The following is a 23,434-nucleotide window of genomic DNA, read 5'->3' on the forward strand; positions in this document are numbered from 1 at the left end:
AACGGGGTGGATTTCTATCTATTTTGGTCTGAGACATATTCTGCCTATATGGTGCAACCTTCTGGAGGATTTGCTTAACTGTATTCTTGGATGTCAGATTGATTGACATTAAAGCTGCTGGAAAATTAATGCGAAACTTTCTAATTACCAGGAGCAAATTTCTGTCGTTTGAAGCTTTGTTGAAGGTGAGATTTTTGAGGGGTTTTTTTGCAGTGAAACTTCTAATTGCAGGAAAAAATGATCAGTACTTAGTCATCCTACAGCTTAATACTCCACAAAAACTATGTACATAGGGCACACCTGTTTTTGGATTGGTTGCATGTCTAAAATTGGGGATACGACAAAGTTCTGCATTTTTCCTTCACAGTAAAGCTACACTTCCAAACCTAACTTGGCTGCCGGAGACTAAATATGGGTGTTACAATATAAACATTGGTTTCCCGTTTGTGACAAGCTTGCTGTGGAATATTGAATACTGTTTTTCTTCCATTCTAAGATGCACTTTTTCTCCTATAAAAACATCTCTAAAAATGGAGTGCGTCTTAGAATCGTAGGTGTATCTAACGTATTTTTGGTGGTGGTGGTGATGATGACTTACAATCAATGGTGTCTTGCAGTTTTATTTTTATTTATCGTGTCAGAAGCGAATCCAGGCTACAGTTGTAATGTATTTAAAAACACAAAGAAAGTTTAAAAACTTGGCATTATACTACTTTGACCAGTAGCTGACCACTTGGAGTACATCTGGTGTTGCTATAAGAATGTCCTCCATTGTTCAAGTGGTTAAACCCCTGTGCCGGCAGGACTGAAGACCCACAGGTCGCAGGTTCAAATCCAGGGAGAGGCGGATGAGCTCCCTCTATCAACCCCAGCTCCTCATGCGGGGACATGAGAGAAGCCTCCCACAAGGATGATAAAAACATCAAATCATCCGGGTGTCCCCTGGGCAACGTCCTTGCATACGGCCAATTCTCTTACACCAGAAGCGACTTGCAGTTTCTCAAGTCACTCCTGACGCGACCAAATTGTTCAAGTGGCAGGGCTCAGGCCACATTGTAGTCAGTGGCCTGTGGTTTGCTCTTCTTCACACTCGCATGACGTGGACTCCACTTTGTGGCCCCATTTCTTAAGGTTGGCTCTGCATCTTGTGGTGCCAGAGCGTAGTCTGTTCAGCACCTTCCAAGTTGCCCAGGGGGAGTCTCTCATTTGGCATCAGCCACTGATTGAGGTTCTGGGTTTTAGCCTGCCACTTTTGGACTCCCGCTTGCTGAGGTGTTCCTGTGAGTATCTCTGTAGATCTTAGAAAACTCATGGTGCCAGAGCGCAGTCCGTTCAGCACCTTCCAAGTCGCCCAGTTTTCTGTGTGCCCAGGGAGAAGTCTCTCATTTGGCATCAGCCATGGCTTAAGGTTTTTGGTTTGAGCCTACCACTTTTGGACTCTCGCTTGCTGAGGTATTCCGTAGTCTTAGAAAACTATTTCTTGATTTAAGGCATTGGCTTGCTGGTTGATACACAAACAGGGGATGGGCCAGAGATGTCACTGCCTTGGTCCTTTCATTGTTGGCTGCTACTTCCCAGCAGATGTCAGGTGGTGCAATACCTACTAAACAGTATGATTTCTGTAGCAGTGTTGGGTGTAGCATCCTGTGATAATGTGGCATATCTCATTAAGAGCCGATCCACTGTTTTAACGTGATGAGATGTATTTCACACTGGGTATGCGTACTCAGCAGCAGAGTGGCAAAGCACAAAGGCAGGTGTCTTCACTGTGTCTGGTTGTGATCCCCAGGTTGTGCCAGTCAGCTTTCGTATGATATTATTTCCAGCACCTTCTTTTTGCTTGATCGTCAAGCAGTCCTTTTTGCAATCCTCAGAGCTTGGGATGCTTGTCTGTTCTTAAGGTGGAAAGCACACGTCTCTGTGTTAGATGGATTAGGAATCAGCTGGTTTCCCCTGTAATAGGCAGCAAGAGTACCTAAAGCTTCAGAGAGCTTCTGTTCAACCATTTCAAAGCTCCCTGCTTGGGCGGTGATGGCACGATCGTCAGCAGTTGAAAAAATATGATATTTTGCACTCATGTAAAGAGAGAACAGAGTTCTCCGTTTCCCCCTGAATTAAAACCCATTATCTGGACCAAACATGCATAATTCCAGAGTTAGATCATTCATGCATTCAAATAAGAGAAAAAAGTGGGATTTCCCCCCAAGTTTAATACTATTTTGTCTTATTTTTCATCAGGGCGATTTGTGAGCTATCCCTAACATCTCGAGAATTATCCTCCCAGGTTACCTGATGGTCTTTCGTTTTCTCTTTTGGGGATAAATTGCCTGCCTTCCTTCCTCTTCTTCCATCGAAGGATCACAAGTGGTGATGCAGTTGGCAGGCGCGTTTCTGTCTTGGGATTCCTAGAAGTATTTAGGAGGCCACTTTGGTCCAGAGCTTGAGAAAGGCTCTCTCTTTGCACCAGAACTGCTAGAACACTCTAGCCTCGTAAGTCCAAAACAAACAAACACAAATATCTGAGTTCTGGTTGTGCTCGGACAGGGTTCAGACTGAACAAGTTGTGCTTCCAAGTTCTGTTGGTTTCCTGTGAAGTACAAGGCCAGATATTTCCAATCTTGGAAGTTTATTTCCTATCTTGAAAGGGAATCATACAAAGCACTTGGTTTTAGGGGACCCTTACACACTGAAATCCTCACCTGCAGGTGCCAACTCCCATGATCGATCTTTGGCTGCCTTGAGGGGGGCATGCACAAGCTTTCCGACTTTACGTAGTTGTGGGACAGTTACTAAAAGCTACTTACCTAGAGTAAATCGATTCAGGGCATCCAGAGCACATTCTCAAACTTTAACCCTAGTAAGGAGCAGAAGAAAATATCCAGACCAGTGTTTCTCAACCTTCCTAATGACGCAACCCCTTAATATAGTGTTTCTCAACCTTCCTAATGCCGCGACCCACTAAATACAGTTCCCCATGTTGTCATGACCCCCAATGAGAAAATTATTTTTGTTCCCACTTCCCGATACTCCCACAAATACCCGATACACCCAAATCTGATTAGATTGGGGAGGAGATTGATTTTCTCATCTGGGAGTTGTAGTTGCTGGGATTTATAGTTCACCTACAATCAAAGAGGATTCTGAACTCCACCAGGGATGGAAATGAACCAAACTTGGCACAAAGAACTCTCATGACCAATAAAAAATGCTGGAAGGGGTTGGTGGGCACTGACCTTGCATTTTGGAGTTGTAGTTCACCTATATCCAGAGAGCACTGTGGAATCAAGCAATGATGGATCTGGACCAAACTTGGCACGAATACTCAATATGCCCAAATGTGAATACTGGTGGATCTTGGGAAAAACAGACCTTGGCATTTGGGAGTTATAGTGGCTGGGATTTATAGTTCATGTACAATCAAAGAGCATTCTGAACCCCACCAGCAATAGAATTGGCCCAAACTTCCCATATAAAACCACCATGACCAACAAAAAGACTGTGTTTTCTGATGGTCTTTCGCAACCCCTCTAACATCCCCTCATGACCCCCTCAGGGGTCCCGACTCCCAGGTTGAGAAACACTGCCTTAAGACAATTCCTCATGTTGTGGTGACCCCCAACCATAACATTATTTTCGTTGCTACTTCACAACTGTAATTTTGCTAATGTTATGAATCGTCATGTAACTATCTGAGATGCAGGATGTATTTTCATTCACTGGCCCAAATTTGGCACATATACCCGATACGGCCAAATTTGAATACTGGTGGAGTTTGGGTGGGGGGTGATTTTGTCATTTGGGAGTTGTAGTTGCTGGGATTTATAGTTCGCCTACAATCAAAGACCATTCTGAACTCCCCCAGTGATAGAATTGGGCCAAACTTCCCACACAGAACCCCCATCATCAAAAGAAAATGCTGAAGGGATGTTGGATGATTTGACAGTGATTTAGGGGAGATGTCGTTCACCTACATCCGGAGAGCACCGTGAACCCAAACCATGATGGATGTTGCTGGGCCACTCCCAGTCCCACATCACACGGGTGTTTTTTTCTCTGCCTTGAAGGGACTCGCTGGTGTGAGCCTCCCTCCAGCATCACACGCTTTCCCTCGTCCGCACATGTGCACCATGCTGCCATGTGCCGAGCATGCCTGCTCTCCCCTCTCCACTTGGAGTCTCAGAAACAGCCCCCTCCTCACAGCTTAGGAGGGCTTTTGGTGGAAGGATTGGCTGTCTGTTTCCAAAAAGGAAAAGGACAGGCAGAGAGATCTTTAGCCTTCTCTGCCAAGACTATCAGAAATATATGTTTTCTGATTATTTTTTTTTGTCGTGTCAGAAGCAACTTGAGAAACTGCAAGTCACTTCTGGTGTGAGAGAATTGGCCGTCTGCAAGGACGTTGCCCAGGGGACGCCGGATGTTTTGATGTGTTACCATCCTTGTGGGAGGCTTCTCTCATGTCCCCGCATGAGGAGCTGGAGCTGATAGAGGGAGCTCATCCACGCTCTCCCTGGATTCGAACCTGCGACTTCTCCGTCTTCGGTCCTACTGGCACAGGGGTTTAATCCACTGCACCCCGGGGCTCCATGTTTTCTGATGGTCTTTGGCGACCCCTTTGAAACCCCCTTGCGACCTCCCCTCAGAGTTCCTGACCTCCAGGTTGAGAAACATTGCTCTACACTGTCTCAGTTTGCAGAGTAATGGGGATGAGAACAATAGTAGTGTAGTTCAAAACACAGTTTTGGTGCAGAGAAAGGATGCAAGTTGGGAAAGGCAGCTGTGAGAATCCTAGGGATGCTGCTAGAAAGAACAGCTTTGCGTTTGTTGCCTCTTCCTCTGTGCCATCTTGTGCCACTGACCTTGTATCATGTTATACACGTTCTTTACCTGCTTTTGAAAGAAGCTAAAAGGATGTTAGGAGAACTAAATTGGACTAAAGAATTGCAGGCGTAGTAGACAGAAGCTGCCCAACTTATATTTCTCTTAATCCTGTTAACGACATGGATGATGGGCAAAGAACTTCAAAATACTTTTCTGCGGTCCTTCGCCCATCACCAAAAACTCTCCTGGATTTTAGTTTGATGGATATGTTGATGGTCATTTTGTGGAGAGGGGAAAGTAGCAATGCCAGCTCAAAAGGCACTGCCGCCATTTTTCCACGCAGGCATTCAAAAAGGCCGAAAGCAGCATCATGGCAGAGAAAGTTGAGTAGGTCAGTGCTTCTTTTAGGTTCTCCTTCAATGAACTAAGCTCTTGCCTTTTGCTACTGGACTATCCATTCAGTTGCTTCCAACTCTTTGTGTCCTCCTGGACCATCCCATGTCAGAGCTCCCTGTTGACCTTGGCCACCCCAGTTCCTTCAAGGCCAAGCCAGTCACTTCAAGGATATTATTCATTCACCTTGCCCTTGGTCAGCCTCTCTACCCCTTTCCTTCCCTTTTCCCCAGCATCATTATCGTCTCCATCTTCTCATGATGTGGCCAAAGGACTTCATCTTTGCCTCTCATCTCCTTCCCTCCAATGAGCAGTTGGGCTTTATTTCCTGGCGGATGGTCTGGTTTGATCTTCTTGTGGTCCAAGGCACTCTCAGAATGTTCCTCCAGCACTACAGTTCAAAAGGGTCTATTTTCCTTCGCTCAGCCTTCATTATGGTCCAGTTCTCGCATCTATAGGTTGCTACGGGGAATACCATTGATTAGGGGATGGTTCCTTTTTTGATAAGCGTTAAGGTACTGAATTCATATTGACCCATAGATAAGTTGACCCAGGTTTTTTTGGGCTGTTGTTTTGACTAAAATTTCTAGACTTATACATGATGACAACGTCATCTAAGCGCATTCAGAAGACCTGCAAGCCACTCTAAACATCTTTGCAGAAGCGTATGAGAAGATTGGCATGTTATTGAACATCGAGAAAACCAAAGTGCTCTTCCAGCAGTCACCAGCCAATCCCTCTCCAATGCCAGAAATACAGCTTAATGATGTAACATTATAAAATGTTGACCATTTCCGCTCCCTTGGCAGATACATCTCCTCAAAAGTCAACATCGACAATGAAATACAACACCACCTGAGCTCTGCGAGTGCAGCATTTTTCTGAATGAAGCAGAGAGTGTTTGAGGACCGGGACATCCATAGGGAGACCAAAGTGCTTGTTTATAAAGCTATTGTCAGCAGAAAGAGGGAAAAAACCTAAAAGGAAAAGATCCAACTCCCCAGAACTTTGAGGAGCAATGGCAACTATGCAATCGACCAACAAAGACAGGGACAAAGAAGAGGACGGCGAGGAGACAGAGGAACCACAAATAGAAGAGTAAAATGGCAGAGTTCACATACCAATTACATTGCTATTCTAATAATGTAAATGGATTAAATTCACCCAATAAAAGCTATTGTCCTCCCAACCCTGCTTTATACCTGCGAAACGTGGACTGTCTACAGATGTCACATTCAACTTCTGAAATGATTCCATCAGCATTGCCTGCGGGAAATCCTGCAAATCTCTTGGGGAGACAGGCGGACAAATATCAGCGTGCTGGAAGAAGCAAAGACGACCAGCATTGAAGCGATGGTCCTCCGCCATCAACTTCACTGAACTGGCCACGTTGTCCGAATGCCGGATCACCATCTCCCAAAGCAATTGCTCTACTCCAAACTCAAGAACAGACAATGGAATGTTGGTGGACAGGAAAAGAGATTGATTGATGGGCTGCAAGCCAACCTTAAAAACTATGGCATGGACACCGAGAACTGGGAAGCCCTGGTCCTTGAGTGCTCTATCTGGAGGTCAGCTGTGACCAGCAATGCTGTAGAATTTGAAGAGGCACAAATGGAGGGCGAAAGAGAGAAATGTACCAAGGTGAAGGCATGCCAAGCCAACCCCGACCGGGACCACTTTCCACCTAAAAACCGATGTCCTAATTGTGGGAGAAGATGCAAGTGACAAATAGGACTCCACAGTCACCTACGGACCCACCATCAGGATACCGCACTTGGAGGACAATCTTACTCAGACAATGAGGGATCGCCTAAGTAAATAAATACATGAGCATATAGGGTAAGTATGGAGGGGACTGAGACCCATTCAAGTAGAACATTACAGTTTGCCTACTCTGCTTTACAGTCCATTCTGTGTGAGGCTCCGTCTTCCACCATTTAGTTCTTTTTGGTGTTCAAGAGACCAACAGAGGTGCAGCTGGCTCGCGTGCTACCATGGTTTGGGGCGTGTTATGGTGATGTACATTAGTGTACATCTTCACAGCGATGTCTGTCGGCTTGCCAGCTCTGGCTGACTTTCGTTGGCCAGACCTGCAACATTCCCCCACCTGCCTCTGCCTTCGCTTTCCCCTTCTTGATCTCCACCTGACAGTCTTTCCTGACAGTCTCTGCACTTGAGGAGGCCGATCCAGTGGGAAGCCCTTGCAGCTGTGGCGGAAGGAGCCAACTTCCACAGAGAGATTAGAGAACATCTTGTGGCCCTCCCATTAAATCGGTGCCTTTGTTTTCACCTCCGTGTGCCTCCGGGTCAGACTGACACCAGGGCGGTAGTTGCAGCGCACTTAATCTAGTGCAGCTGGAGAGTGATGAGACATTGGTTTACCCTCCAGTGTTTGAAGAATTGCGGGTTCTTGGTCGGCACAGTCTTGAAGGGGAGCTTAAGCGATGGCTGTCGATCAAAGCAAATGCATCGGAGGAGATATAGAGGCTGTGGGGCAACCATAATCAGTGTTGTATGTGCATGCCATGATTTCTGTGGCGGGCCACGTTGTGGTGGGGATGGGTTTGAGCCTGGGATACAGCTTTCTGGGGAATCTCAGCTTTCTTTGAAAACAAAGTGATGGCAAGCGCCTCGCTGTTGTGGTCCTGGAGCTATGCGACACCCAAGGATTCTCTGGGGGCGGAATAGGATATCTCAGAGTTTGAAGAACATTGGGCTGTTTCATTCCAAGCCCTTGCTTCTCCCATCTCGAGGAAAAGCAGAACAAGTTGTGCAGAACAGGAGAAAATTGCTGACGAGATTATGCAAAGTAGATTATATTGCTCCAATTTTACATGGGTTGAAGGATCGAATAGTTTTCTTGGAAGTGTGTAGCTTCTGTGTTAAACTGCATTTAACACAGCTTGTTAAGGAAGAATTTTGGAATTCGTAGTATGTTGGAGAGGGGAACTCCCTCCCTTTATTGATTGCTGGAAGCCATAAGATGTAGAGGGAGTGCAAAGATATATCCTCTGGCTTTCTGAAGAATGCACAATACACGCTCCCACGCAAACCAACTCTTTCTTGTTGTTGTTGAGACTTGGAAAACTGATGGGGTGAAATCCATAGACCTTGACCAGTTTGAGCCAGAGCTTGGGGAAGTTCCACTTTTTAGGACTACAAGTCCTAGTATCCCTCAGCCAGACTGTGTAGTCCAAAAAGGAGCTTTCCCTAGCTCTGTTTATAGCTGTTGTTCCTAATCAGTGTCCCACAATGAAGAGATTCAATACCAAAGTATCCCTGAAAGTATCCCTGAAATCCACAAGCATGTGGACAATTTCAACAGAAAGGAAGAAATCATGAAAATGAACAAAATCTGGCTACCAGTATTAAAAAACTCAAAAATTACAACAGCAAAACAACAGAGGGGAAACAATCAGGCACATCAAATCACTCTCAACAAAAGAATCCCCCCAGGCACTTTCAAGCCATTAAATGCTAATCAAGGTGGTCAGCTGAAACATTCACACCTAGCTCTAACAGACAAAAGTCCTTTGTCTCACCCTGATCATTCCACAGATATATAAACCCATTTTCCTACTTCCAACAGACCTCACTACCTCTGAGGATGCTTGCCATAGATGCAGGCGAAATGTCAGGAGAAAAATTGCCTCCAGAACATGGCCATATAGCCTGGAAAAACCTACAACAACCCAGTGATTCCGGCCATGAAAGCCTTCGACAATACATTATCCCTGAATGATCACTGCCCCTCTTAAAACGGGTCATTCCATACAGTCTCTGCACAATCTGACTTGACAAGGCTTCGGAGTTACTGACGATGTGGTTGTGTCACTTGCCTTCCAAGGAGATGGCCTTCGGGGTGTCTCTTTAGGAGCAGGTATGAGAAGCAAAGTCCTGTTTTGCCTGTTTCTCTGTCTCCCTTCCCAAAGAGCCTCCCACTTTCAAGTATTACTAGAGCAGTGGTTCCCAACCTTTTTTTGACCAGGGACCACTTTGAACAAGGACCACTTGAACAGGGACCACTTTGATCAAGGACCACTTTGACTAGGGACCACTTTCACCAGGGACCACTTTGACCAGGGACCACTTTCACCAGGGACCACTCTGACCAGGGACCACTTGACCAGGGACCACTATAATCAGGGACCACTATAATCAGGGACCACTTGACCAGGGACCTCTTTGACCAGGGACCTCTTTGACCAGGGACCACTTTGAACAAGGACCACTTGAACAGGAACCACTTTGACCAGGGACCACTTTGACCAGGGACCACTTTGACCAGAGGCCACTTTGACCAGGGGCCACTTGACCAGGGACCACTTTGACCAGGGACCACTTTGACCAGGGACCACTTTGACCAGGGACCACTTGACCAGGGACCACTTTGACCAGGGACCACTTTGACCAGTTATCACTTGACCAGGGACCACTTTGACCAAGGACCACTTTGACCAAGGACCACTTTGACCAGGGACCACTTGACCAAGGAACACTTTCACCAGGGACCACTTAGACCAGGGACCACTCTCCACCATTAGTACCAAAAGGGTTAGGAATCAGTTTTTGGTCAACTTTGGTTTGGTTAATTGGGGTGCTGATTCAGAAAACTGGATAGACCACATCAGCTCTAGTTTCTGATACAGAACATATGCCATCCAATAGTCACCTTCTGCTTGCCCACAGAAAACCATTTTTAATGATCTAGAGCTAATGTGGTAGTAGTAATCGTTTGTGGGTAGTCAGCCTCTCCCCTCCCGACATCCTCATTGCCTCGGCACTATTAGAGGGTTTCACGAGACCAGTCGCTCTCATTGCTATGTGGTTTTGAGGCTAAGGTGTTGTAATGGTGAGGCCGCGGACCATATTTTTATTGGGTTGTTGTATTTATTATTTATTTATTTATTTACCTCGCTTATATACCGCTGTTTTCAGCCCGAAGGCGACTCACAGCGGTTCACAACAACAAGAGACAACAAAATTCAATAATTACAGTATAAAAGCAGTTATCAACTTAATAGAGTTGCGTAATTAATAACAATAACAATTATCAATTAACAATTACTACAATAGCCATTCACTATCATCTCATCATCAAAACATGATCCAGATTTGTCATCCAATGATCCATTCCAGTGTTCATTAACCAATCATTGCACTCATTGTTCGAACGCCTGCTTGAATAGCCAGGTCTTCACTTTTTTTCGGAATACCATCAGAGATGGTGCTAGTCTAATGTCGGTAGGGAGGGCGTTCCACAGCCGAGGAGCCACCACCGAGAAGGTCCTATCTCTCGTCCCCACCAGCCGTGCTTGAGAAGCAGGCGGGATCGAGAGCAGGTTTCATCCTCAGAGGTAGTGAGGTAGTGAAGTCAGACCTCACTACCTCTGAGGATGCTTGCCCTGCATATCTATATGCAGGCGAAACGTCAGGAGAAAAATTGCCTCCAGAACATGGCCATATAGCCCGGAAAAACCTCCAACAACCCAGTGATTCCGGCCATGAAAGCCTTCGACAATACATATTTTTATTCTTGGGGACCACTGATGGTCCATGGACCACAGGTTGGGAACCACTCTGCTAGAGCTGTACCTGTTTCTCCTGTTCATTACGGGAAGAAGAGACCTATGCCAGACCTTGAGGTGTTTTGCAATGTATTGCACCCTTGGCAGGGGAAAAAACTGCTTGCGCCCAACATGTGCCCATTGCCCTGTTGCGGCTTGATGCTAGCGCCTGGTTTTTAAAGCTTCAGCAGCGAGCATTTTCCCTTTCTCCTCTCAAAACAGACCTGACCCACGCCTGTGCCCTCTGGCGATCAATACCAAATATTTTAGCTTGCTGTGGGAGTGTGTGCCTGTGCGTGCCGGCGCTTTCTCTTTCCCGGCATGCCTTATCTTGACCCTCCTGCTGTGTGTCCTATTGCCTTCCTACGTGGCGATCATTATATAGAGCTCCCTGTCTAAGCCAGCTTTCAATGATTATTCCTCTCTTCTCTTTCTCCCTCCCTCTCACCCCCACTCCAAACCCTCCCTGCACACCACCCCCATTTTTGGTAAATATTGTGTATGGATTTAACGCCGGCCGTCTTTCTGCAATTGCAACCCTGCTGGTGCAGCGCTTTCTCTTCTGGCATTCATTCCCTATCCGCTGTCGGTGGGGAGGGGGGAGATCTACGCCGGCCTGCCTTTCTTTTCCTGGTCACTTTTTAATAAAAATTAGCGACGTAGCAGAAAATCTGGGCCAGGAGATGCTCGAGTTGTGGAAGGAGGCCAGAGCCGAGAGGGGAGGAGAACAGAGATTAAGGGTTGTTGGAAAGAGGGAAGGAAAAAAATGCTCATCTCTCTGCAAAAATTCAAGGAAGGGAGTGTAAGTGAATGCAGAGCCCTTCTTTTGCACTTAAAAATACTTGGGCCCCGTCACTGGCATCCCGTGTTGCATCCTTGTTCAACATACTGCCATTTAGGTTTCGGCATTGACCAGAGGTCACATTATGAGAAGAAAGGAAAGTTTAGAGAAGGGAATGATGCTGGGGAAAATGGAAGGAAACGCAAGTGCATTTGGTGGGGACAAGGGACAAGGCCTTCTCTGTGGTGGCCCCCCAACTCTGGAACTCTCTCCCCAAGGACATCAGACAAGCCCCAGCGTTGGCTGTCTTTAGGAAGAGCCTGAAGACCTGGCTGTTCCAGTGTGCCATTCCAGAATAGGAAACTCCTGGTTTTAAGCCCAATTGCACTTTACTAGAGACTCAGGATTATCTGCACATTGCACCTACCTCCATATACCTCTACATATTACCTGTCAAGTTCAGCATTTTAATTTTTGTCCATTACATTTGGCCCAGCTTTTGGTTTTAATTATGTCACGGTGTCATTGTTTTACTCTTTTATTGTTTTGCTTGATGTTTATTATTTGCTTTTGAATTTATTGTGTATTGTATGTCGTTGATTGTTGGCGGCCTTGGCCTTTGTAAGCCGCATGGAGTCCTACGGGAGATTTTGCGGGGTATAAATAAAGATAATAATAATAATAATAATAATAATAATAATAAGAGGGGCCGACCAAGGGCAAGATGGATGGGTGGTATCCTTGAAGTGACTGGATTGACCTTGAAGGAGCTAGGGGTGGTGACGACCGACAGGGAGCTCTGGCGTGGACTGGTCCATGAGGTCACGAAGAGTCAGAAATGACTGAATGAATGAACAACAACAAAGTGACCAAGGGAGCTTTTGCACAGTTAAAGCTTGTGTGCCAGCTGCGCCCGTACCTTGCGAAGCCTGACTTGGCCATAGTAGTCCACGCTCTGGTTACATCCCCTATAGACTACTGCAACACACTCTACATGGGGTTGCCTTTGAAGACTGTATGGAAGCTTCAAATGGTCCAGAAGGCAGCAGCCAGGTTGCTAACTGGAGCAAACAACTCCTCTGTTGCACCAGCTCCACTGGCTGCCAGTTTGCTTCCAGGCACAACTCAAAGTAGCAACCAATAATGAAAGGACCAAGGCAGTGACATGAAGCCGCTGAGAGAGATCATCTGGAGTTTCGGGATGTGGTGTCACCTGTACACAGATGACGTCCAACTCTGTCACTTCTTTCCACCAGATGCTAAGGAGGCTCTTCAGGTCCTGAACCAGTGCTTGGCCGCTATGACGGTCTGGATGAGGACGAACAAATTGAACTTGAATCCAGACAAGACAGAGGTTCTACTGGTCAGTTGTAAGGTCAAACAGGGCATAGGGTTACAGCTTGTGTTGGACGGGGTTACACTCCCCCTGAATTAGCAGGTTCGTAGCTTGGGTGTGATCCTGGACTCATCGCTGAACCTGGAACCCCAGGTTTCGGCAGTGACCAGGGGAGAATTTGCACAGTTAAAGCTTGTGCACCAGCTGCACCCATACCTTGCGAAGCCTGACTTCACCATAGTAGTTCAAGCTCTGGTTACATCCCATATAGACTACTGCAACGCACTCTACATGGGGTTGCCTTTGAAGACTGTCCGGAAGCTTCAAATGGTCTAGCAGGCAGCAGCCAGGTTGCTAACTGGAGCGGTGCTCAGGAAGCAAACTCCTCTTCTGCGACAGCTCCACTGGCTGCCAGTTTGCTTCCGGGCACAATTGAAAGTGCTGGCTTTAGCCTATAAAGCCCTAAATGGTTCCAGCCCAGTTTACCGGTCCGAACATATCTCTTCTTATGAACCATCTAGGAACTTAAGATCTTCTAGGGAGACCCTGCTCTCGATCCCACCTTCTTCGCAAGCACATTTGGCAGGGATGAGAGACAGGGCCTTCTCAGTGGTGGCCTCTTGACTGTGGAATGCCCTCCCCAGGGATATTAGATTGGCCCCCTTCCTCCTGACTTTCCAGAAAAAAAGGTTTTAAAATCCTTTGGGAATGCAGTGCAATAGATAAACACAGAATTATGTAAGACTGAAACATGGACAATGCTATCGGAAAATGTGATTAATAGGAAGATATTGGCTATTATATGTTTTAATGGTTTTGTGTATGGATTTTATAATGTCGTTTTAAATGTTTGTGATTGTATTTTTTAGGTGGTTATGGCATTGGATTGCTGTCATTTTGTAAGCCACCTTGAGTCGCCTTCAGGCTGAGAAAGGCATGATAGAAATACTGTAAATAAATAAATCTATATAAATAAAAATGTAAAGGTCCTTTGTGGGATTAACATAACTCAAAAACCACTGGACGAATTGATATCAAATTTGGACACAACACACCTGTCAGGCCAACGAGTGACCATCACTCATAAAAAACACTGATCCCCAACCCATCTAAAATACAGGCATGTGCCTTTCATCTCAAGAACAGAGAAGCATCCCGAGCTCTGAAGATCACCTGGGAAGGAATCCCACTGGAGCATTGCAGCGCACCCAAATACCTGGGAGTCACTCTGGACCGTGCTCTGACCTACAAGAAGCACTGCCTGAACATCAAGCAAAAAGTGGGCGCTAGAAACAATATCATACGAAAGCTGACTGGCACATCCTGGGGATCACAACCAGATACAGTGAAGACATCTGCCCTTGTGCTTTGCTACTCTGCTGCTGAATACACATGCCCAGTGTGGAACACATCTCACCATGCTAAAACAGTGGATGTGGCTCTTAATGAGACATGCCGCATTATCACAGGGTGTCTGCGCCCTACACCACTGGAGAAATTACACTGCTTAGCCGGTATTGCACCACCTGACAGTAGCAGCCAATAGTGAAAGGACCAAGGCAGAGACATCTGCAGCTCACCCCCTGTTTGGGCATCAGCCAGCACGCCAACGACTTAAATCAAGAAATAGTTTTCTTAGATCTGCAGAGACACTCGCTGGAACACCTCAGCAAGAGAGAGTCCAAAAGTGACAGGCTCAAACCCAGAACTTCAACCAATGGCTGATACCCCCCTGGGCACACAGAGGACTGGGTGACTTGGAAAGCGCTGAACAGACTGCGCTCGGGCACCACGAGATGCAGAGCCAACCTTAAGAAATGGGGCTACACAGTGGAATCCTCGACATGCGAGTGTGGAGAGGAGCAAACCACTGACCCCCTGCTGCAATGCAACCTGAGCCCTGCCACATGCACAATGGAGGACCTTCTTGCAGCAACACCAGAAGCACTCCAAGTGGCCAGATACTGGTCAAAGGACATTTAATCAACTACTAAATTCACAAATTTTGTATTTTGTCTGTTTTTTGCTTTGTTTCTGTTAGAAATGTAATATAATTGACTGGTTGCCCTGGCACGACAAATAAATAAAAACACTGAAAAATACAGCAGAAGAGATTAAAAAAGCAAAAAAAAAAAAATGTATTACAACGCATGCGCAAAACCACACATATATATGCAAATACACATATACATACATATATACACATCCATATGCACACACAAAACACATATACACAGACTGAGCCACAGCAACGCATGGCAGGGGACGGCTAGTAAATAATAAATTAAGATATATTGCATTACAGTCCTATTCCGTGCAAGACCTGTGAATCTGTGCCAGTGCTAAAAAGTGCTAATTTTTTAAAAATGTATTAATTGCAAACTCAGTCTTTGAGAGTGGCTCCTTCCACTCTTCAAATGAGATTATCAGGTTTAGGAGCATGCCTATATTTTCTGAATTACACCAAACCGCATGCTTGGGTTGCTCAGGAAGCATTGAGTATGTTCATTGGGTCCAGATGTGTGCTGCTCCCAGCGTTATTATGGAAATGATGAGGGATGGGTACAAGAATTCATCCCTAGATCTCTGCAGTCTCACTCCTGCTTCGCTTGTGCAGATGTCCACCATGTGAGAAAACTCCCATGTTTGGTGTCAGAGCCCCTGTACAGCTCAAAGGCTAGTCCACCAACTCCCACAAGCCAGGATGTGCTTCAAGAAGTAACACTTGGAATGGGATCGTCCTGCTTCTTGGCAGAATGGGGTTGGACTGGATGGCCCACCAGGTCTCTTCCAACTCTCGGATTTTATTATTCGAACGTCTGTCCTCAGCAGACACTCATGAGAAGGTGCTGCTCTTTGTCTGAACACAAGTCTGGAAGAAATTAAGGAATTGGGTGGAGGTCAGACTGGTGGTCCACCTCAGCCACATCTTGGCTTGCTGGAAAACTGCAAGAGTGGGAGTGAAAACATAAAACAGCCTTTTCCTAGCTCTGGTTTTGGCTCTTTATGAGCCTGGAAGAACCTGAGAAGATTGTTGAAGACTAATGGTCCATCTCGGTCAAAGCTAGGGACCTGTGGGAGTAAACAAAAGAAGTCCTCTTGCAAGCTCTGGGTTTGGCCTGAGTCCTACCTAACCAAATGTCCTTTAGGAAGGCATGCAAGAAGGAGCATTGCCTCTGAACACAGAGTTTGCACATAGTGCGCTTTAGCAACCAAGAATGGTCTCCTCTCTGAGTTGTTTTCATCTTCAGGGGCTGATTCTTTCCTTTCTTTCTGCTCTACCTCCATGGAGGCCACGTGAATTGCATCACGTCCTTGCACAACGGACAAGTGGGACTACGCTGTTCTTCTAGTAGAGTTGCCATGTACTTAGTCAATGTGCTCCTTACCCAGTCCCAGACTGCAGAAGAGAAGGCCGAGAGGAGACAGGATGAGGGTCATGGATCAAGAGATGAGGGGAATCCATAGGGAGAAGGGAGCAAGCTTCCTTTCTACTGCCCTGGAGACTAGGATGCAATGGAAAAATGTATTTTCGAAGGCTTTCATGGCCAGAATCACTGGGTTGTTGTAGGTCTTTTGGGCTGTATGACCATGTTCTAGAATCATTCTCTCTTGACGTTTCACCTGCATCTATGGCAGGCATCCTCAGATGTTGTGAGGTCTGTAGGAAAATTACAACAGCAAAACAACAGAGAGGAAACAATCAGGGACATCTAATCACCTCTCAACAAAAGATTGCCCCAGGCACTAACAAGCCATACCAAACAACAGCCAGGCCATCAAATGCTAATCAAGGTGGCCAACTGAAATATTCACACCTAGCTCCAACAGAAAAGAGTTCTTTGTCCCACCCTGGTCATTCCACAGATATATAAACCCATTTTCCTAGTTTCTACAGACTTCACTACCTCATAGAATCATAGAATCAAAGAGTTGGAAGAGACCTCATGGGCCATCCAGTCCAACCCCATTCTGCCAAGAAGCAGGAATATTGCATTCAAATCACCCCTGAAAGATGGCCATCCAGCGTCTGTTTAAAAGCTTCCAAAAAAGGAGCCTCCATCACACTCCAGGGCAGAGAGTTCCTCTGCTGAACGGCTCTCAGAGTCAGGAAGTTATACATGGCTATCATATCCCCTCTCAGCCTTCTCTTCTTCAGGCTGAACATGCCCAGCTCCTTAAGCCGCGCCTCATAGGGCTTGTTCTGCAGACCCTTGATCATTTTAGTCGCCCTCCTCTGGACACATTCCAGCTTGTCAATATCTCTCTTGAATTGTGGTGCCCAGAATTGGACACAATATTCCAGGTGTGGTCTAACCAGAGCAGAATAGAGCATGGGGAGCATGACTTCCTGGACCTAGACACTATGCTCCTTTTGTTGCAGGCCTCTGAAGATGCTTGCCATAGATGCAGGCGAAACGTCAGGAGAGAATGCCTCTAGAACATGGGCATATAGCCCGAAAAAACCTACAACAACCTAGGAAAATTGGGTTTATATATCTATGTAAAGTCCAGGGTGGGAGAAAAAACACTTATCTATTGGAGGTTGGTGATAATGTTTAAATTGGCCACCTTGATTAGCATTTGATGGCCTGACAGTTTTTAGGTGTGGCTTGTTACTGCCTGGGGGAATCCTTTGTTGAAAGGTGATTAGCTGTCCCTGATTGTTTCTTGTCTGGAGCAATGGCTTCAAACGACAGGAAAGAAAGGAGATTCCACCTGACCATTAGGAAGAACTTCCTGACTGTGAGAGATGTTCAGCAGTGGAACTCTCTGCCCAAGAGTGTGGTGGAGTCTCCTTCTTTGGAGACTTTTAAATAGAGGGTGAATGGCCGTCTGTCGGGGTGCTTAAAATGTGATTTTACTGCTTCTTGGCAGGTGGTTGGACTGGATAGCCCACGAGGTATCTGTTGGAGTTCAGCCTGTGATTGTCTTTCAGGATCGTGGTGCTTTGGATGTGGGAAGTGATGCCAATGAATTTCAAGATGGCAATGGTTTGGTCAATGATACTGATGCAGAGAAGGACCAGGAGACCCCTGTGCAAAGTGTAGTTTCCCATGAGAATGTCCCTAAAGGGTGTGGGGATGATAGTGTCCTCCCTGAATTGCTACCAGAGAATTCCCAGGATTTGAGGCTTGAAAACAACTGGGCACCTGGCCCAGCTGCAAAACTTAATGAGCAAATAGATAGGCGGCAGGAGATTAGTCAAAATAGGCAAACCGAACAGTGGCTTTGGCGATCTGCCAGATTCCGACAGATAAAGATAAGGAAATCTCAATTAAAGTGAAACCAATTTATGAGTGCTTGGCATAGCTTAAAGAGGGGTTAAAAGTTTCAAGTATGGGAAATATAGTCAGATGAAGCATTGTTTGGAATCAAGTAAAGTTCTCGTCCTTGTTTCATGAAAGCCTTGCTTGGAAGATTCTTGACTAAGTAATTCTTGTTTCCTGGTTTGGGTTTGGGTTAGGGTTAGGGTTTGGATTCTTGTATTGTATGAATGCATACTCATGCCTTGGATTAATGTGTCCTGGTTTGGACTTTGTTTTTATTGACTTTGCAGAATTTTACCCTGGACTATTTTTGCTCTTGCTTATCTTCTGACTTAATTGGATTTACCTATTTCTTTAAAGTGCATTTTACTTTGCTGCTTTTTAATTATCTTCAATAAAAGGATTGTTTTCCAATCAACGGTGTGGTGTTTACATTCAGAGGGCTTTTCCTGTCCTGGAGTTCAACAGTATCTTCCAACTCTATGATTCTATGATTCTATTATTTTTATAATTTTCTCTCTTTTATAAGCTACATTGATGCTAGGTTCGAGGGAGTGGGATGCAAAGATATAAGCAAATAGAGGGATGGATAGAATATGTTGCAGTCCTTAGGATGATGCTTGCTGCATTCGTTAGCTTTGCCATAAGCAACCAATGGTTTGAAGGCACTTAACAATAACAACAACACATTACGCAACTGTATCCCCATCTACGAACCTACGCCATCTCTTTGATTTTCTGGAGAGACTATTCTCTTGCTCCCGCCCGCATCTCAAGTGCGACTTGTGGGGACGAGAGAGAGGGCTTTCTCTGTGGTGGCCCCGGCTCTGGAACTCACTCCCCAGAGATATTAGGCAAGCCCCTACGCTAGCAATCTTCAGGAATCTGAAAACCTGGCTATTCTAATGTGCCTTCAGTGATTGTAAAAAACTCCCTGACCAAACTTTGCACTAAATGTCCTTAGAAGCACTTTATTTAGGGTTCGTGCAACTGAATCCTCCCTCATTCTCAGATCCTCATCCTGATAATTTACATCGTCCTATCTCCCAGTGTTTTTAGAATTTTTAGCCTTGAATGTGGCCCTGCCCAGTGAAATCCTGTTTTTAATTGCTTGTTTTATATTGTTTGTATCATTTATTATATTTGGGTGGTTGTAGGTTTTTTCGGACTATATGGCCATGTTCTAGAGGCATATAGCCCGAAAAAACCCACAACAACCCAGTGATTCCGGCCATGAAAGCCTTTGACAATACGTTTATTATATTCAGTTCTTGTGGGTTTTTTCGGGCTATATGGCCATGTTCTAGAGGCATTTCTCCTGACGTTTCGCCTGCATCTATGGCAAGCATCCTCAGAGGGTGAGGTCACCCTCTGAGGATGCTTGCCATAGATGCAGGCGAAACGTCAGGAGAAATGCCTCTAGAACATGGCCATATAGCCCGAAAAAACCCACAAGAACTGAGTGATCCCGGCCATGAAAGCCTTCGACAATACGTTTATTATATTTCTTTGCATTCTATGTATTTTATTTTCTGGTTTTGTTATGTATTACAATGTATGTACTGTACTGATGGGCATGACCTCATGTAAGCCGCACCGAGTTCCCTTGAAGGAGATGGAGCGGGGTATAAATAAAATATTATTATTATTATTATTATTATTATTATTATTATTTTCTCATTGGCCCTATAACCTTTCTCCTTCTGGTTTAGTTTTCAGGCTGAGCGACCCGCCCTGGATGTGGTGGTGTTTCCTCTGCTCCACGAGGACCTGACCGACGTCATCCGAGACGTCCCCATGATGCACTTGGACGAGATCACCTTGTTCAAAAGCCGGGTGGCCGAGGAGCCTCCGAACCTCTGGTGGTGATGGCCAAGGAGCCGGAGCAGGACACTTCTCCTCGGCCGGGATCCCCGTTCTTGAGTCTCGCTGCCAGTTTGTTTGAATGCCGTGGTCATTTCAGTGCTGCTGCAGGGAGGAGGGCCTCATGTGCCAGGATGCCGGACAGACTCACCAATCCCTTGGAGGGCAAAAACCCTCGTATTTATTCATTTCACTCCTAGCCTGTCCCCGTTTGCGACGAACTCGGGCCGGGTTTGCGGTTGGGAAATATCGGAGCCTTTTGTTTTGCTATTTAATAATATATCCTTCCCTAATTTGAATGACAGTTCAAAGGCAAGTGGGGTTTGACTTGAAAGAATGTACTCCCCTTTTCCTTGCTGTCCCTGTTGTTGCCTGTTTTGGGAATCTATTTGTTTTATATATATATATATCGATATATTTTGGTGCATCAATGATTTATTGTTTTTTCCCTTAGTGTCTTAAGGGGCTGAAATGCAAAGGGATTCTGTGTCAATGCTTTCTTGAGCCTTAACTGCCAAGCCTGGCTAACGTGTTGGCGTCTCTCCACAAAGCAAGGTGCTCACTTGCTTTTCGGTTTGTTTTCTTTTAGTCCTGTGGATGTGAAGCCTGGGATAGTCTTGAGAAAAGCTGCCTTTCCGGGACTACAGCTGGCACATCCCCTTGGCAGGGGATTCTGGGAGTTGTAGTCCCTATATTAACATTTCCAAGCTTTGGTTTCTGTGCTAGTCTTGGGGAAAGCTGCCTTTCCGGGACTACAGCTGGCACATCCCCTTGGCAGGGGATTCTGGGAGTTGTAGTCCCTATATTAACATTTCCAAGCTTTGGTTTCTGTACTAGTCTTGGGGAAAGCTGCCTTTCCGGGACTACAGCTGGCACATCCCCTTGGCAGGGGATTCTGGGAGTTGTAGTCCTTATATTAACATTTCCAAGCTTTGGTTTCTGTGCTAGTCTTGGGGAAAGCTGCCTTTCCGGGACTACAGCTGGCACATCCCCTTGGCAGGGGATTCTGGGAGTTGTAGTCCCTATATTAACATTTCCAAGCTTTGATTTCTGTGCTAGTCTTGGGGAAAGCTGCCTTTCCGGGACTACAGCTGGCACATCCTCAGGCAGGGGATTCTGGGAGTTGTAGTCCCTATATTAACATTTCCAAGCTTTGGTTTCTGTGCTAGTCTTGGGGAAAGCTGCCTTTCCGGGACTACAGCTGGCACATCCCCTTGGCAGGGGATTCTGGGAGTTGTAGTCCTTATATTAACATTTCCAAGCTTTGGTTTCTGTGCTAGTCTTGGGGAAAGCTGCCTTTCCGGGACTACAGCTGGCACATCCCCAGGCAGGGGATTCTGGGAGTTGTAGTCCCTATATTAACATTTCCAAGCTTTGGTTTCTGTGCTAGTCTTGGGGAAAGCTGCCTTTCCGGGACTACACCTGGCACATCCCCTTGGCAGGGGATTCTGGGAGTTGTAGTCCCTGTATTAACATTTCCAAGCTTTGGTTTCTGTGCTAGTCTTGGGGAAAGCTGCCTTTCCGGGACTACAGCTGGCACATCCCCTTGGCAGGGGATTCTGGGAGTTGTAGTCCTTATATTAACATTTCCAAGCTTTGGTTTCTGTGCTAGTCTTGGGGAAAGCTGCCTTTCCGGGACTACAGCTGGCACATCCCCTTGGCAGGGGATTCTGGGAGTTGTAGTCCCTGTATTAACATTTCCAAGCTTTGGTTTCTGTGCTAGTCTTGGGGAAAGCTGCCTTTCCGGGATTACAGCTGGCACATCCCCTTGGCAGGGGATTCTGGGAGTTGTAGTCCCTGTATTAACATTTCCAAGCTTTGGTTTCTGGGCTAGTCTTGGGGAAAGCTGCCTTTCCGGGACTACAGCTGGCACATCCCCTTGGCAGGGGATTCTGGGAGTTGTAGTCCTTATATTAACATTTCCAAGCTTTGGTTTCTGTGCTAGCGTTGGAACGATTGACTAGGGATTCTCCAGGGGACTTTCCATTCTGTGCAATCCCACTGCAAGGAAGGCCGGGGACTCCGATGCCTGTGTTTTTGCATGCCACAACTATTCGTTGTGTAGGAGAACTTCGTTAACTATTCCCCATCATCTCTCAGGTTGCGCTCTGTGATTTGGTGCCAACCTGGAGTGATTCAGGCACTACGGAAAAGTATTTTAATTGCAATTAAGGTTTGCTCTTTGGATTTTTGCTTCAAGAATCCCTTCCGGTTTGTTTTGTTTTGTTTTGTTTTATACCCATAATAATTTTTTGCAGAGCCTTTTGGAAAAGTCCTTAATGGGGTTGTTGTAGTTTTTTCGTGCAATATGGCCATGTTTTAGAACAGTGGTTCTCAACCTTCCTCAACCTCAACCCTTAATACAGGGCCTCATGTGGTGGTGACCCCCAACCATAACATTGTTTTTGTTGCTACTTCATAACAGTCATTTTACTCCTGTCATAAATCATAATGTAAATATCAGATATGCAAGATGTATTTGCATTCACTGGACCAAACTGGTTCACCTATAATCAAAGAGCATTCTGAACTCCACCAACGATGGATTTGAACCTAATTTGCCATACAGAACTTCCATGACCAACGGAAAACACTGGAAGGGTTTGGTGGGTATGGACCTTGAGTTTAGGAGTTATAGTTCACCTATATCCAGATAGCACTGTGGACTCATGCAATGGTGGATCTGGACCAAACTTGGCACAAATACTCAATACACGCAAATGTAAACTTTGGTGGAGCCTGGGGGAAAATAGACCTTGACTTTTGGGAGTTGTAGTTGCTGGGATTTATAGTTCATTTCAATCAAAGAACATTCTGAACTCCACCAACGATAGAATTGGCTCAAACTTCCCACATGGAATCCCCAGGACCATCAGAAAATACTGTGTTTTCTGATGGTCTTTGGCGACCCCTCTGACACCCCTTTGCGACCCCCTCAGGGGTCCCGACCCCCAGGTTGAGAAACACTGTTCTAGAAGCATTCTCTCCTGACGTTTCGCTTGCATCTGTGGCAAGCATCCTCAAAGTTTGTTGGAAACTAGGAAAATTGGTTCTATATATCTGTGGCATCATGTGTAGGGTGGGAGAAAGAACTCTTCTCTGTTGGAGGCAAGTGTGAATGTTTTAATTGGGTTGTTGTAGGTTTTTTCAGGCTATGTGACCATGGTCTAGAGGCATTCTCTCCTGACGTTTCGCCTGCATCTATGGCAAGCATCCTCAGAGGTAGTGAGGTCTGTTGGAACTAGGAAAATGGGTTTACATATCTGTGGAATGATCAGGGTGGGACAACAAACTCTTGTCTATTGGAGCTCTTTGTCCCTGGTCATTCCACAGATATATAAACCCTTTTTCGTAGTTCCAACAGACCTCACACTACCTCTGAGGATCTTGCCATAGATGCAGG

The 23,434-nt window shown here is 45.8% G+C and overlaps 1 protein-coding gene across 2 annotated transcripts in view; it reads left to right on the plus strand.

The window, feature by feature from the left end:
* LOC137094717 (F-box/LRR-repeat protein 18-like) overlaps positions 1-23,216 on the plus strand; it is a 71,600-nt gene extending 48,384 nt beyond the window's left edge. For both annotated transcript variants that reach the window (XM_067461950.1, XM_067461949.1), the window contains exon 5: positions 19,881-23,216. Coding sequence is in view for 1 of the 2 variants with exons in the window: in XM_067461949.1 (XP_067318050.1) it covers positions 19,881-20,037 (157 nt within the window). In the remaining variant the exon portion in view is untranslated. The remainder of the gene's footprint in view (positions 1-19,880) is intronic.
* Positions 23,217-23,434: the final 218 nt, after the last annotated feature.

The sequence above is a fragment of the Anolis sagrei genome, chromosome Y (assembly GCF_037176765.1).
Source record: "Anolis sagrei isolate rAnoSag1 chromosome Y, rAnoSag1.mat, whole genome shotgun sequence".
Classification (NCBI taxonomy): Eukaryota; Metazoa; Chordata; class Lepidosauria; order Squamata; family Dactyloidae; genus Anolis; species Anolis sagrei.